Source organism: Rhinolophus sinicus, chromosome 17 (assembly GCF_057876585.1).
Source record: "Rhinolophus sinicus isolate RSI-liver-muscle chromosome 17, RSI-T2T, whole genome shotgun sequence".
Lineage (NCBI taxonomy): Eukaryota > Metazoa > Chordata > Mammalia > Chiroptera > Rhinolophidae > Rhinolophus > Rhinolophus sinicus.
The window spans coordinates 79,838,557-79,851,243 of NC_142517.1; the positions used below are offsets into that span (position 1 = coordinate 79,838,557).

General features: G+C 39.0%; 1 protein-coding gene across 8 annotated transcripts in view; it reads right to left on the reverse strand.

The window, feature by feature from the left end:
- Positions 1-1,667: 1,667 nt before the first annotated feature.
- Positions 1,668-12,687, reverse strand: part of TMEM45A (transmembrane protein 45A) — an 86,146-nt gene continuing 75,126 nt past the window's right edge. For 5 of the 8 annotated variants that reach the window (XM_019756478.3, XM_088794031.1, XM_074332860.2 and 2 more), the window contains one exon: positions 4,696-5,257. In XM_019756478.3, the coding sequence (XP_019612037.1) occupies positions 5,107-5,257 (151 nt within the window). In that variant the 3' untranslated portion in view covers positions 4,696-5,106. Of the gene's footprint in view, positions 2,194-4,695; positions 5,258-12,687 lie in introns of those variants that run through there. The other 3 variants (XM_019756483.3, XM_074332868.2, XM_019756479.3) reach the window with 2 other exon arrangements.

Consider the following 12,687-nt stretch of genomic DNA (forward strand, 5'->3'; position numbering starts at 1 on the left):
ATCAGAGGCCGTAGTCTCCCAAGCAAAGGAAACTGGAGGGCACAGAAATCGCTGAGGAGTCGGTATCACATCAACAGCCATGGTTGATTTTGCACTGAGTTATTTAAAAACTTTCTTTCCTTTGAAATACCATGAAATACCATCCAATGAAGCATGGGATACCCTCAAAGATGAGATTGGGAAAAGCTCAGGCGTTGAGACCCCAGGTTTTGGGAAGAGTTGAGATAAAACACAGATAACAGTAAAGGAGGGTACCTTCCCTCAACACCTTCCTTGGTAAAGGTTTCCATAAAATTACAATAATGGTATTCAAATGTATTGCTCATATCAGAGACTAGAAGCAGATAGTCCCAGACTGTGGACTTAGACCCGGACCTAATATTCCTCCCCTGAGAACTATGGGCTGTATCTCACTCATATTCTCTCTGTGCAGAGACTGGAGGAATGGAAGTTTCTGTTCTCTCATAAAGATGGCTAGATTATTAGCCCTTATCAGTTTTCAAAATTCCAGGCTTAATCTGGTTCATATAATTATTCCTAGAGTTCCTGCTCGGGCCCAGCTATCAGCAATGTCATTTGCCTATAACTGCAGCTGCCAGCTCATTCTTTTGAAACACAAAGTTGCCTAAGTCATAGAAACTTGCTAGACTACAAGAGACCCCTGTGATACAGGACATGCGTGGGGCAGAAGGCCATGGTCACCTGAAGACCGTGATGTGCGGGTATTTTACATGCTAGAAATGCAGTAAGTTTTACTGTTCAAGATAGACCTTTAGGTACCCACATCAGTTGTTTTCAAACCTTACATTTAAAAATGAATGTGTTCAGTACTTTGGCCTAAACAATCCACTCACCTCCCTCGTCAGTGTCACTATGGTAATAGACTGGGACAGCCTTCTGGATTTATCAGTGTTTCTGGAATGCCAGGGAGCCTTCAGTATTTAATTGCCCACATTTCACCCCCAGCTGCCCACGAGGCTGACTCCTTCCCTCCATATTTGACTCACCCCTCAAGAATCCTTAAACCCCCCCCAACCTTTTCTGTCACAGCAGAGACTGGCCTTTCTAACTAACATTGTACAAAATTAGCTATTCTTCATGCTTCAATTTTGTCTCAGAGGCCCTAGATTTATAAAATGTGACATCCAGAAAGCAGCCCATGATTCATCCAATTCAATTCCCTTATTTTAGAGAGAACAATATGGTGATTGCTTAAGCTGTAGAGGCTGCTTAGTAGTAGAGCCAGAATTAGAAACAAGATTACTTGACTCTCCACTGGGGTCTACTTAGCCCACAGATTATGTATGGCTCTGACGTTTTACCGAGGTTTTCCATAAAAGGCGATTCTTTGTTTTAACCCCTTAACTATTTCAGCAGAGGAGATGGTATGGTGGCCATGCTACACTGTGTATGACTTCTTACTCTATAGATAACATCACAACTCTCCTTTCCCAGGCTCTTATTGCTTTGCAACTACATGCGCTGGGGATCATCTCTTTTGTCTTCTCTGAAAGAGTGCACAACTCAGGATGACTTCGGGCTTCCTTTTCCCAGGGGAGAACTCAGGTGCTACAGAAAAAGAGGAATTTCAATGTCACACAGCTTCTTCGTGATGTAAGGGTGAAGTGCACTTGAATAACAAAAACAAAGATTTGAGGTGTCTGAACCAAGGTTCATGTAGGCATTTATTTCTCACTGCAACATTAAGATAAACAAGTGTCATTCCATGTTTAACAAGTTACAAGTTGTAGGGAGCCCGGGAATCTTCCGCTTATCTATAAAGCAAATAAAACAAATGTTTTTCGTAGCACTGGCATCAAATTTTAGATGACCTGGGAAGAGTCAGACCAGGCCCTGCATACTAAGACTGATGTGCAAGATGAACTTATCCAAAGTATTTTCAAACTGAAAAATAAAACATTTAAAATCAAATATTTTAACAAAATTGGAAATACAAACAGTACACCAAGAATCATCCTCAGTCAGTTGTTCTCCAAACAAAAGGTCAAGAAACAAAACCATGAACAAAGATAATGTAATAAAATAAAAGAAAAAGAAAAAGAAAAAGTTCACCCAGAAAGACTAGATGCCCATCAAAATCACATCTCTTCTTCTGATTCTTGTTCTCGTTCAGTATTTTTCAAGAGTCCAACTTCTGAGGGGCAGAACCTGTTAACTCGATATTTAATCAACCTGAGGAGAATGAAAGACACCTCACGTTATGGTGTTCAAGAACCCAGAGCAATATATATTTATAATACAACAAGTCATTTGGGAGAGGCAAATGGGAGAGGCACCCCCCCCTTCAAAAAAATCACTTTTGTTTGTCTTTGGACCTACCTGAAATTTTTTTTTTTTTTTTTTTTGGATTAAAGCAGGGTAAATAGATACAATATAGCTTTTGAATGTATAACAGGAGTATTTAATTAGGCACAGAAGATGCCTAATTATTCATAACTTTTATCATTTCTAAAACAAACAAGAGACTCTGTGGACTGCAAAATGCCCAGAGGAAACCAAGCTCAGCGGAGCTTCTCCAAGTCTGCTCCTAGCTGTGTATTATAAGAAGGACCCCTCTCCTGAAAGGACAGGCGTCTCTTTCCCCATGTCAAGACTAGGATGTATTGCAGCCCCTACTTGCACCTTCAGAGGGGTGCTTGTTTACAGGCCACAGGCTGCTCAAATGCAGGTTATGGTTTATGATGAATTAAAAAGTTAGAAGTGCCCTCTACCCTTGTGACTATCTTCACAGATTAAGAGAATCTGTAGGATTGCAGGAAGCTGCAATTATAATTTTTGACATTGGAAGATGAGAAGCTTTCTAGTGGCAGAAACCCAGCAGGCTCTCCCCTTCTCTGTTGTAATAAGAGCTAGAAAAAGCTTTTTCTGTGTGTGATTGTTTGTGAAGACATTTTACTGTGTGATCATATCAATAAGACATATTATCTTCCAGAAATACATAGGAATATGCAAACAAAGTTGATAAACCAAATGACCAAAATCATTCTCCTTTTATGAAAAAGTTCACCAACCTGTCTACATCTTCATGCTCATTTTCTGCCTTTATTCTCTTTCCCATGAAGGTCTGGTCTGCCACTATCAATATGTAATGCCTTTACTTGTGCTCTGCATCCCACTAGAATATAAGTTTTATAAGAGCAGAGACCTCATCTTATTTACTGCCCTAACCCCAGCCAGAGTCCAGAACAATGTCCAGTACCTAATAGTGGCTCAACACACATTTGATGAATCAACGGCCTTTGGAGCAATCTGCCAGAAATTCATATCGCTCACCTATTCATAAATAATGTATAATTCTTCAGTCACTTCCAAGTCAGCATTAACGCCTCCAATACACAACTGAGCAGTATTCTGTAACATCTGTTGACTCATCAAGAGCTAAGGAAAACCACTCAAAATCATGTCTTGATTATTATTTGACTATTGCTGTTGCCTCCAATGTCTTCAACTCTTCAAGGCACTGTTCTCATGAAAGGCTAATAGTCTTAAATAAAGTCTGGGACAGCATTTGTGTTCTTGTTTTCTTAAACCCATACAGTTATTTCCACATTGTACAGCTTCAATGCATGCTAAATAAAATGGGTTAGTTAATTCATTCATTAGATTCATTCCTGATAACCCTTGTGGAAAATAAAACAAAGACACTGCTACTTATTACAAATTAATTGTTACCACAGTTCCTGTTTCCCATTCCTCCTCTCTGGATTATATCTGCTATTGCTACAAGCTACAAAGATGAGGGATGTTCAGAAACCTTAAACAGGTTCTGTCTACACCCTGTAGCTCTAGGTATTGACACACGCAGAAATAGCTACTGGGGGAAGATTCATTGAAGGTGGAGCGATAAGAGGAAGTACAAATAATTGCTAGTTCCTGGAATGATGCAAGTTCAGGGAAATAAGGTTAGGGTGTATCTAGGCTTTTGTTCCCATATGTTCTTCTCAATTAATATGAGAAAGAGCAAGGCTAAGACTCTGGGTGTACTTCCCGAGTCTACCTGGAAATGAAATTTCCATAAGGCGAACTATTATATGCCTGGAATTTGGTTATCTCTATTTTGTTCTTCAGAATGGTGCACATGAAGCATCACTTGGAAAACCAACCTGAAAATGGGCAATATTTTTCCACCCATAGAGAGGGGCTTTTGAAATAGTTTTGTGCAGCAGAGGTATTTAAATACAGTAAAACAAGTAATAAGATTTCCAAATAGATTTGTCACGGGACTGAATGAGACAATCTTTGAATCACTGTTCTGGAAAACTGGAGAAAATAGCTTCATTTTTCAGAGACTTTTGAGGCATTGGTTCCATAACTCCATTTTGCTTTCATGGTGACCTTTGTGCTATGTCAAAGCAATTCTGATATAATGATGGCTTCAAAATCCATCACCTGTCATTGGGTCATAAACCACTGCACAGTCAAACCCTGACAGACATTTTTCAAAGCTTTTTATAATTACAGGATTGAATTACCTACCATGGGAACTCACTGAAAGTCAATACTGAATCTTAATGACATTTTTTAAGCTATTGTTTAAGTTCATATCAAAATATGTCAGAACATGAGTTCCTCATCTTATGTTTTCAATAACAATATGAGAAAAAAACTAAAAAGCATAAAAAAAAAACAAAAAAAAAAAAACATGATTGCCAAACAAATGAAGCCTATATTCAAGTAACTCTGAAACAGATCTATTAAAACAGCAAATAAGTGTTTATTGAGTATCAACTATATTTGGACAGTGTGCCAACATCTGTGAGAAATATGAAAAGGGTTTTTTACTCAAGACAATACAATCTAGGTAACGGATGAGACTAACAGGCTAATAACAAACATCACAAGATAGATCAGAATTGTTAAAATGTGTGGTAGAGGCTAAAGTACTATAAAAACTCACGAAGGAAGATGAGCCAGAGCCAGAATAATCACAGAAGTTTTCATAGAAGAGATAGACATTTAATTTGGATACACTAGGTAGAGGGAACTACATGGTCACAACGTTAAGAGGGGGGCTGGGGGCAGAGGTTGAAAAAATAAACATGGAGTTTCTGGTTTCTAGAGAATTGTGAGTAGATAACAACTTCATTAGGGGTCTGAAGGTTTTTGAAACAAGAAGAGACAGTAGTCTTCTTTTCGCTCTGGAAGGGAGCTGACATGCAGTGGAGAGGCTCCCTGAATGTTGGCTTTGGTCTTGGAGACTGCCCAGCCCCTAAGGAGATGAGGCCCAGATGTCAGCCTAGAACAACAGAGGAAGAAGCCATGTTTCACTCAATAGCAGAGCCAACCTTAACAACCAGCTCATGCACATGCTTTAGGGAAACGGAAGAGGACTAATAGAAATCAATTAATGAGCAAGCAGAATTTCCCAGCACCCAACGCACGTAGACCTCTAGGAAGAGACAACTGTAAATCAAAGTGGGCTGACGCAGAGCCTAGCAGAGATATCTGGGAGCCATTTCCTTCATGATTTCCTCACTCAGAGAAACAGCACCAATTCTGCTTCAGAAGTGAAACTCAAAGAAGTACGGAGCAGAAGACGTGACCTGGGGCCCAAGTCTAGCGAGAAGAGTAGAAAGCTAGGTTTGGCAGAGGCTGAGAGCCCACTCGGCCTAGAAGCAGCTACTGAATTCTATGAATTTAGAGAACCTGGTGGTGTACTGTCCAGTATAGGAGTCACTATGACTATATGAATATTTATATTAATTAAAATTAATGTGGGACTAGGAACATGTCAAGGGCTCAATAAACCCACGGCCACTGTAATGAATATTGGAGATAAAGAACATTGTGTTCAGTGTGGAAGTCTGAAGGATTAGGTGAGAGAGTCTACATGCCTAGTAGTTGGGATCAGCCAGGTCAACTGTGGATTGGCATTAGCTACCTTCAAAATAGAAACTGTACTCACTCCTTTCTAGTCCTACTCATCCTTCAAACTGCAGCTTTTTTTTTTTTTTTTTTTAAGATTCTCTCTCGCTCTCTTTTTTCTTTTTATTGGGGAAGGGGAACAGGACTTTATTGGGGAACAGTGTGTACTTTCAGAACTTTTTCCAAGTCAAGTTGTTGTCCTTTCAATCTCAGTTGTGGAGGGTGCTGTTCAGCTTCAAGTTGTTGTTCTTTCAGTCTTAGTTGTGGAGGGCGCAGCTCAGCTCCAGGTCCAGTTGCCGTTGCTAGTTGCAGGGGGCACTGCCCACCATCCCTTGCAGGAGTCGAATTGGCAACCTTGTGGTTGAGAGGACGCGCTCCAACCAACTGAGCCATCCGGGAGCTCAGTGGCAGCTCAGCTCAAGGTGCCATGTTCAATCTTAGTTGCAGGGGATAGAGACCACCATCCTTTGCGGGAGTCAAAGAATCGAACCCACAACCTGATGGTTGAGAGCCCACTGGCCCATGTGGGAATCGAACCGGCAGCCTTCAGCATTAGGAGCACAGAGCTCCAACCACCTGAGCCACCAGGCCAGCCCTCAAACTGCAGCTTAATTCTCAATTGTGAGGAGGCCTCCTCTGAGCTACAATAGTGCTTTGTTCTTCTACTATTTCCACTTATTGCATTGTATTTAAATTGTCTGTCTCTCACCATATAGTCTACACTGATGCATCTTTGATACAGAAGAAGGAAGAGAAGGAGAACAAGAAGAATAAGAAAAAGAACAAGAATAACAACAAAAGAAGACTGGCATCAGAAACATGGCAGAACGAGGGCTACTCCTTGAAATCTCCCCTGGAAGTTACAACAAATTGAACAGCTATAATTCAACAAAGGATATCCTACTCAATATGCAAACACATCTGAGAGCTCTGCGCATCAAAACATCTGAAGGTGAGCTAATTGGGGCAAACAAGGGAGGGGGGAAATGGAAGGTACAGAGATGGAGCTCACAGTGCTTCCAAGAAAAGGCAGGATTGAGAATGCAGGTACACTGTCTGTGGCCCTTAGCATTCCTGCCTGCGGGATCAGCATATAACACAGCAGAACCCAAGGTCGGGGCAGAGAAGTCTGGGCAAAGACCTAATCCTGAAGGGTGAGAACTACAATTCAAGCCCTCACTGCCAGAGAGAAAACAAAGACAAAGAGCCTGGCTGCCTCTCCTGACCCTCCCAGAGTTCACCTCCCCCACACACTCCTAGTGTTAGCAGTGGGCCCCGGAAACAAATGTAGCAGTGTTGCACTAAAGAGCAGAATATCTACAGCCCTGAGAACAGGAGAGACCGTCCTGGAGCAGCAGACACACAGTGCAGCTAATTCTGATGAGAGACACAGAGCTATAGGGACGAGACAGCCGTGGGCTGGACATTGACATTGCTTGGAGCCACAAACACACCGGCTACCACTCCCAGCCCACCCCACCCCCACCTTTCATGGCTGATCCCTGGGAGAGGCATCAGGACTGCTGAGACACATAAGCTCTGCACTGGGCTGCAGGGCAGCATTGGGGTTTCAGAGGCTCATAAACACATCACCCACCGCATCCTCCCATGGGGGCAGTGCCCTGAGTCCTAGGAGACCTGATCACAGAGAAGAAGCCTACCTCCCAGGAAACCTACCACCACACCAGAAAGTGGAGCAGCACAAGAGAAAATAGAACATTGCAGCATAAGAGAAAATAAAACATTCCAGCAACACCTATGAGAAAGCAAATGAAAGACCTCTTCATATCACCCTGCTGCAGAATCCACTCCTGTAGATGCCCAGGAAGAGAAATCCAGTAATTGCCATGATGGCAAGGCAGCTCACAAAGAAAATGAAAAATCTCCAGGAAATGAACTTAAAGACATGGAAAAAATGTGACTTGAATGACAGAGACTTCAAGATTGCAGTTCTGAAAAAACTCAACAAGATGCAAGAAAATTCAGATACGCAGCTTAATGGCTTAATGAACTCAGAAATAAAATCAATGAACAAAATGAATATTTTACCAAAGTGATAGAAATTTTAAAAATGGAAATTCTGGAGCTGAAGAACTCGATAAAAGAGATGAAGAATGAAATAGCCAGCTTATGAAATAGAGCTGACCAGATGGAGGAAAGAATTAGTAATATCGAAGACAGAAATCTGGAAATGACACAGATGGAGAGAGAGAGAGAGAGAGAGAGAGAGAGAGAGAGAGAGAGAGAGAGAGAGAGAGAGAGAGAGAGACTGAGAGACTTGAGAGTTAAAAGAAATGAAAGAACTCTACAAGAACTATCTGACTCCAGGAGAAAGATGGGTATCTAAGAATAATGGGTATACTAGAAGGAGAAGAGAGAGAGAAGAGAGAGTCTATTCAAGCAAATAGTCAACGAGAACTTTCTAAAACCATGGAAAGACTGGATCCTTAAATCCAAGAAGCAAACAGAACACCTAATCACCTCAATCTCAACAAGCCTTCTCCAAGGCACATTGTATTGAAGCTGTCAAAAATTAATGAGAAAGAATTATCAAGGCAGCCAGGGAAAAGAAGACGGTAACCATTAGATTATCATCAGATTTTTCAACAGAAACTCTACAAGACAGAAAGGAGTGGAGTCAAATACTCAAACTATTGAAAGAGAGACATTACCAGACAAGAATACTATATCCAGCAAAGATATGAAAAACGAATAAAGCCCTTTTCAGACAGACAGAAGCTGAGGGAATTTTCCACCACAAGGCCTGCATTACAGGAAATACTGAAGGAGGCTCTTTGACCTAAAACAAAGTCAAAACATACAAAACCATGAGCAAGATTACTAACAGACAGAAGCAGAAAATGGCAACCCCTACACAAAATAGAGGACTACACACTTAAACATAATATAAAGGGTAAAGAACATAAAAACATAAAGAAAAAGAAAGAGAGAAGACAACTTGCTACTGCAAAACAGTAATCAACTCAGAGCATTAATAGGGATAATTTGTGACAACAAAAACATAAAAGGGGAGAAAGTAAAGGTCTGAACTTGTAAAAGGGAATGGAGATGAGAAACATGCTGAAGAAAAAGGACCACTGTATATAGGACAATTTCTTTTGCATAAACTTAATGGTAACCACTAAAAAAAAAGAAAATCCAGAACGGAGACACATAACATAAAAAAAGAGGAAACAGAGAGGGAAAATCATAGAATATCATCAAACTAAAATAACAGAAACACAAAGGCAAAGAAATTAATAATAGAGACACCAAGCTACAATAAAACAAAACATGAAATGACTATAGAAAATCTCATATATCAGTAATCACCCTAAATGTAAATTGACTGAACTCACCAATAGAAATGCAGAGTAGCATATTGGATCAAAAAACAATACCCAACCATATGCTGCTTCCAAGAGACACATCTCAGCTAATAGGACAAATACATATTGAAACTGAAAGAGTTTGAAAGGGCCCCCTGCAACTAAAATTGAACACAGCACCTTGAGCTGAGCTGCCGCTGAGCTCCCAGGTGGCTCAGTTGATTGGAGCGCGTCCTCTCAACCACAAGGTTGCCGGTTCGACTTCTGCAAGGGATGGTGGACTGCGCCCCCTGCAACTAGCAATGGCAACTGGACCTGGAGCTGAGCTGCGCCCTCCACAACTAAGACTGGAAAGGACAACAACTTGAAGCTGAACAGCACCCTCCACAACTAATATTGAAAGGACAACAACTTAACTTGGAATAAAAAGTCCTGGAAGTACACACTGTTCCCCTTCCCCAATAAAATCTTTAAAAAAAATAAAAAATAAAAATAACCTCAGCAAATTTAAGAAGATTGAAATCATATTGAGCATATTCTCTGACCACAATGCCTTGAAATTGGAGACCAACTGCAAAAAGAAAGTGTGAAAAACCTCAAATACATGGAGAGTAGACAACATGCTATTGAAGAACAATGGGGTCAAAGAAGAAATAAAAGGACATATCAGAAAATACATAGAAACAAATGAGAATGAAAATACATTGTATCAAAATTATTGGGAAGCAGTGAAAGCAATATTAGAAGAAATTTATGTCATTACAGGCCTATCTCAAGAAACAAAAAAATACCAAATAAACAACCTAACGTTACATCTTAAAGAACTAGAAAATGGAGAACAAATGAAACACAAAGTCAGCAGAAGGAAGGAAATAATAAAAATTAGAGCATAACTAAATGAAATAGAGAACAAAAAGACAACGGAAAAAATTAATGCAACAGAAAAAATTAATGCAACAAAGATCTAGTTCTTTGAAAAGATTAATAAAATTGACAAACTCTTGGCTGGACTCAGTAAGGTAAAAGGAGAAAAGGCACAAATAAAATCAGAAATGAAAAGAGGGGAAGTTATCACAGATGCCACAGAAATACAAAGCATCAAATGTGAATACTATGAAGGACTATATGCCACCAAATTCAATAACCTAGGAGAGATGGACAAGTTCTTAGAAATATATAGCCTTCCTAGACTGAATCACGAACTTGAAAATCTTAATAGACCAATCTATTGTAAGGAAATTGAAATAATCATCCAAAACCTCTGCAAAAGCAAAAGTCCAAAACCAGATGTCTTTACTAGTGAACTCTACCCAACATTCAAAGAGGACTTAATATTTGTCCTCCTCAAATACTTTTGAAAAATTAAAGTAGAAGCAATATTTCCTAACTTATTTTATGAGGCCAACATCACCCTGATACCAAAACTGGGCAACTATAACACAAAAAAAGAAAACTAGAGACCAATATATCTGATGAATACAGATGCAAAAATTATAAACAAAACACTAGCAAATCAAATACAACAATACATTAAAAAGATTATACATCACAATCAAGTGGGGTTCATTACAGGAACACAAGAATGATTCCATACATGCAACTCAATCAATGAGATACACCACAAACAAAATAAAAGAAAAAATGTTATGATTATATCAATAGATGCAGGAAAAAAGCATTTGACATGATAAAACATCCATTTATGATTAAAACACTTAATAAAGTAGGTATAGAAGGAAAGTACCTCACTATAATACAGGTCATATATGACAAACCCTCAGCTAATATCGTACTTAATGGTGAAAAACTGAAAGCTTTTCTTCTAAGATCAGAAATAAAACAGGAATGTCCCTATCACCACTGTTATTCAACATAGGTTTGGAAGTCCTTGCCAGAGCAATCAGGCAAGAGAAAGAAATAAAAGGCATTCAAATAGGGAATGAAGAACTTAAATTGTCACTTTTTACAGATGACATGATTCTTTATATAGAAAACCCTAAAGACTCCACCAAAAAAAACTATTAGAAACAATAAACAAATTCAGTAAAGTTGCAGGATATAAAATCAATGTACAACAATCCATTGCCTTCCTACATACTGACAATGAAATTTCAGAAAAAGAAATGAAAAAACAAAAACAATTCATTTTTCAATTGCAACTAAAAGAATAAAATACCTAGGAATAAACTTAAAGGATGTGAAGGACCTATACACTGAAAACGGTAAGACATTATTTTAAAAAACTGAAGAAGACACAAAGAAATGGAAAGATATGCCATGTTCATGGATTGGAAAAATGAACATAGTTAAAATGGCTATATTACCCAGAAAATCAATATATAGATTTCTTGCAATCCCCATCAAAATCCCAATGGCATTTTTCAAAGAAATAGAACAAAAAATCATCAAATTTGTATGGAGTCACAAAAGACCCCGAATAGCCAAAGCAATTCTAAGAAAAAAGAACAACACTGGAGGTATCACACTCCCTGACTTTAATTTGTACTACAAAGTGATAATAATCAAAACAGCATGGTATTGGCAGAAAAACAGACACACAGACCAATGGAATAGAATTGAAAAGCCAGAAATAAGCCCACATATATGTGGGAAGATCATTTTTGACAAAGGAACCAAAAACATACAATGAAGAAAAGAAAGCCTCTTCAATAAATGGTGCTGGGAAAATTGGAAAGCCATGTGCAAAACAATGAAATTAGACTGCTGTCACCATATACCAAAATTAACTCAAAATGAACCAAAGCCCTAAACATAAGACCTGAAACAATAAATTGCATACAAGAAAGCATAGCTACTATACTTATGGACCTTGGTTTCAAAGAGGATTTTATGAATTTGACCTCAAAGGCAAGGGAAGGAAAAGCAAAAATAAATGAATGGGACTATATCAAACTAAAAAGCTACTGCACAGCAAAAGAAACCATCAACAAAACAAAGAGGCAACCAATGAATGGGAGAAAATATTTGCAAACAACACCTCCACTAAGGGGCTAATATCCAAAATATATAAAGAACTTGTACAGCTCAACAACAACAAAAAACAAACAGTCCAATTAAAAAAGGGGCAGGAGACCTGAACAGACACTTCTCCCAGGAAGATATACAAACAGTCAACAGATATATGAAAAAATGCTTAACTTCACTAGCTATTAGGGAAATGCAAATCAAAACCACAATGAGCTATCACATCACACCTACCAGAATGGCTATCATCAACAAGACAAATGATAACAAGTGTTGGAGAGGCTGTGGAAGAAAAGAAACCCTCAAACACTATCAGTGGGAACGTCCATTGGTACAGGCACTATGGAAAACAGTATGGAGGCTCCTCAAAAAATTAAGAATAGAATTATCATGTAACCCAGCAATCCCTCTTCGGGGTATCTATCCAAAAAATCTGAAAACATTTATCTGTAAAGATATATGTGCCCCGATGTTTACTGCAGCATTA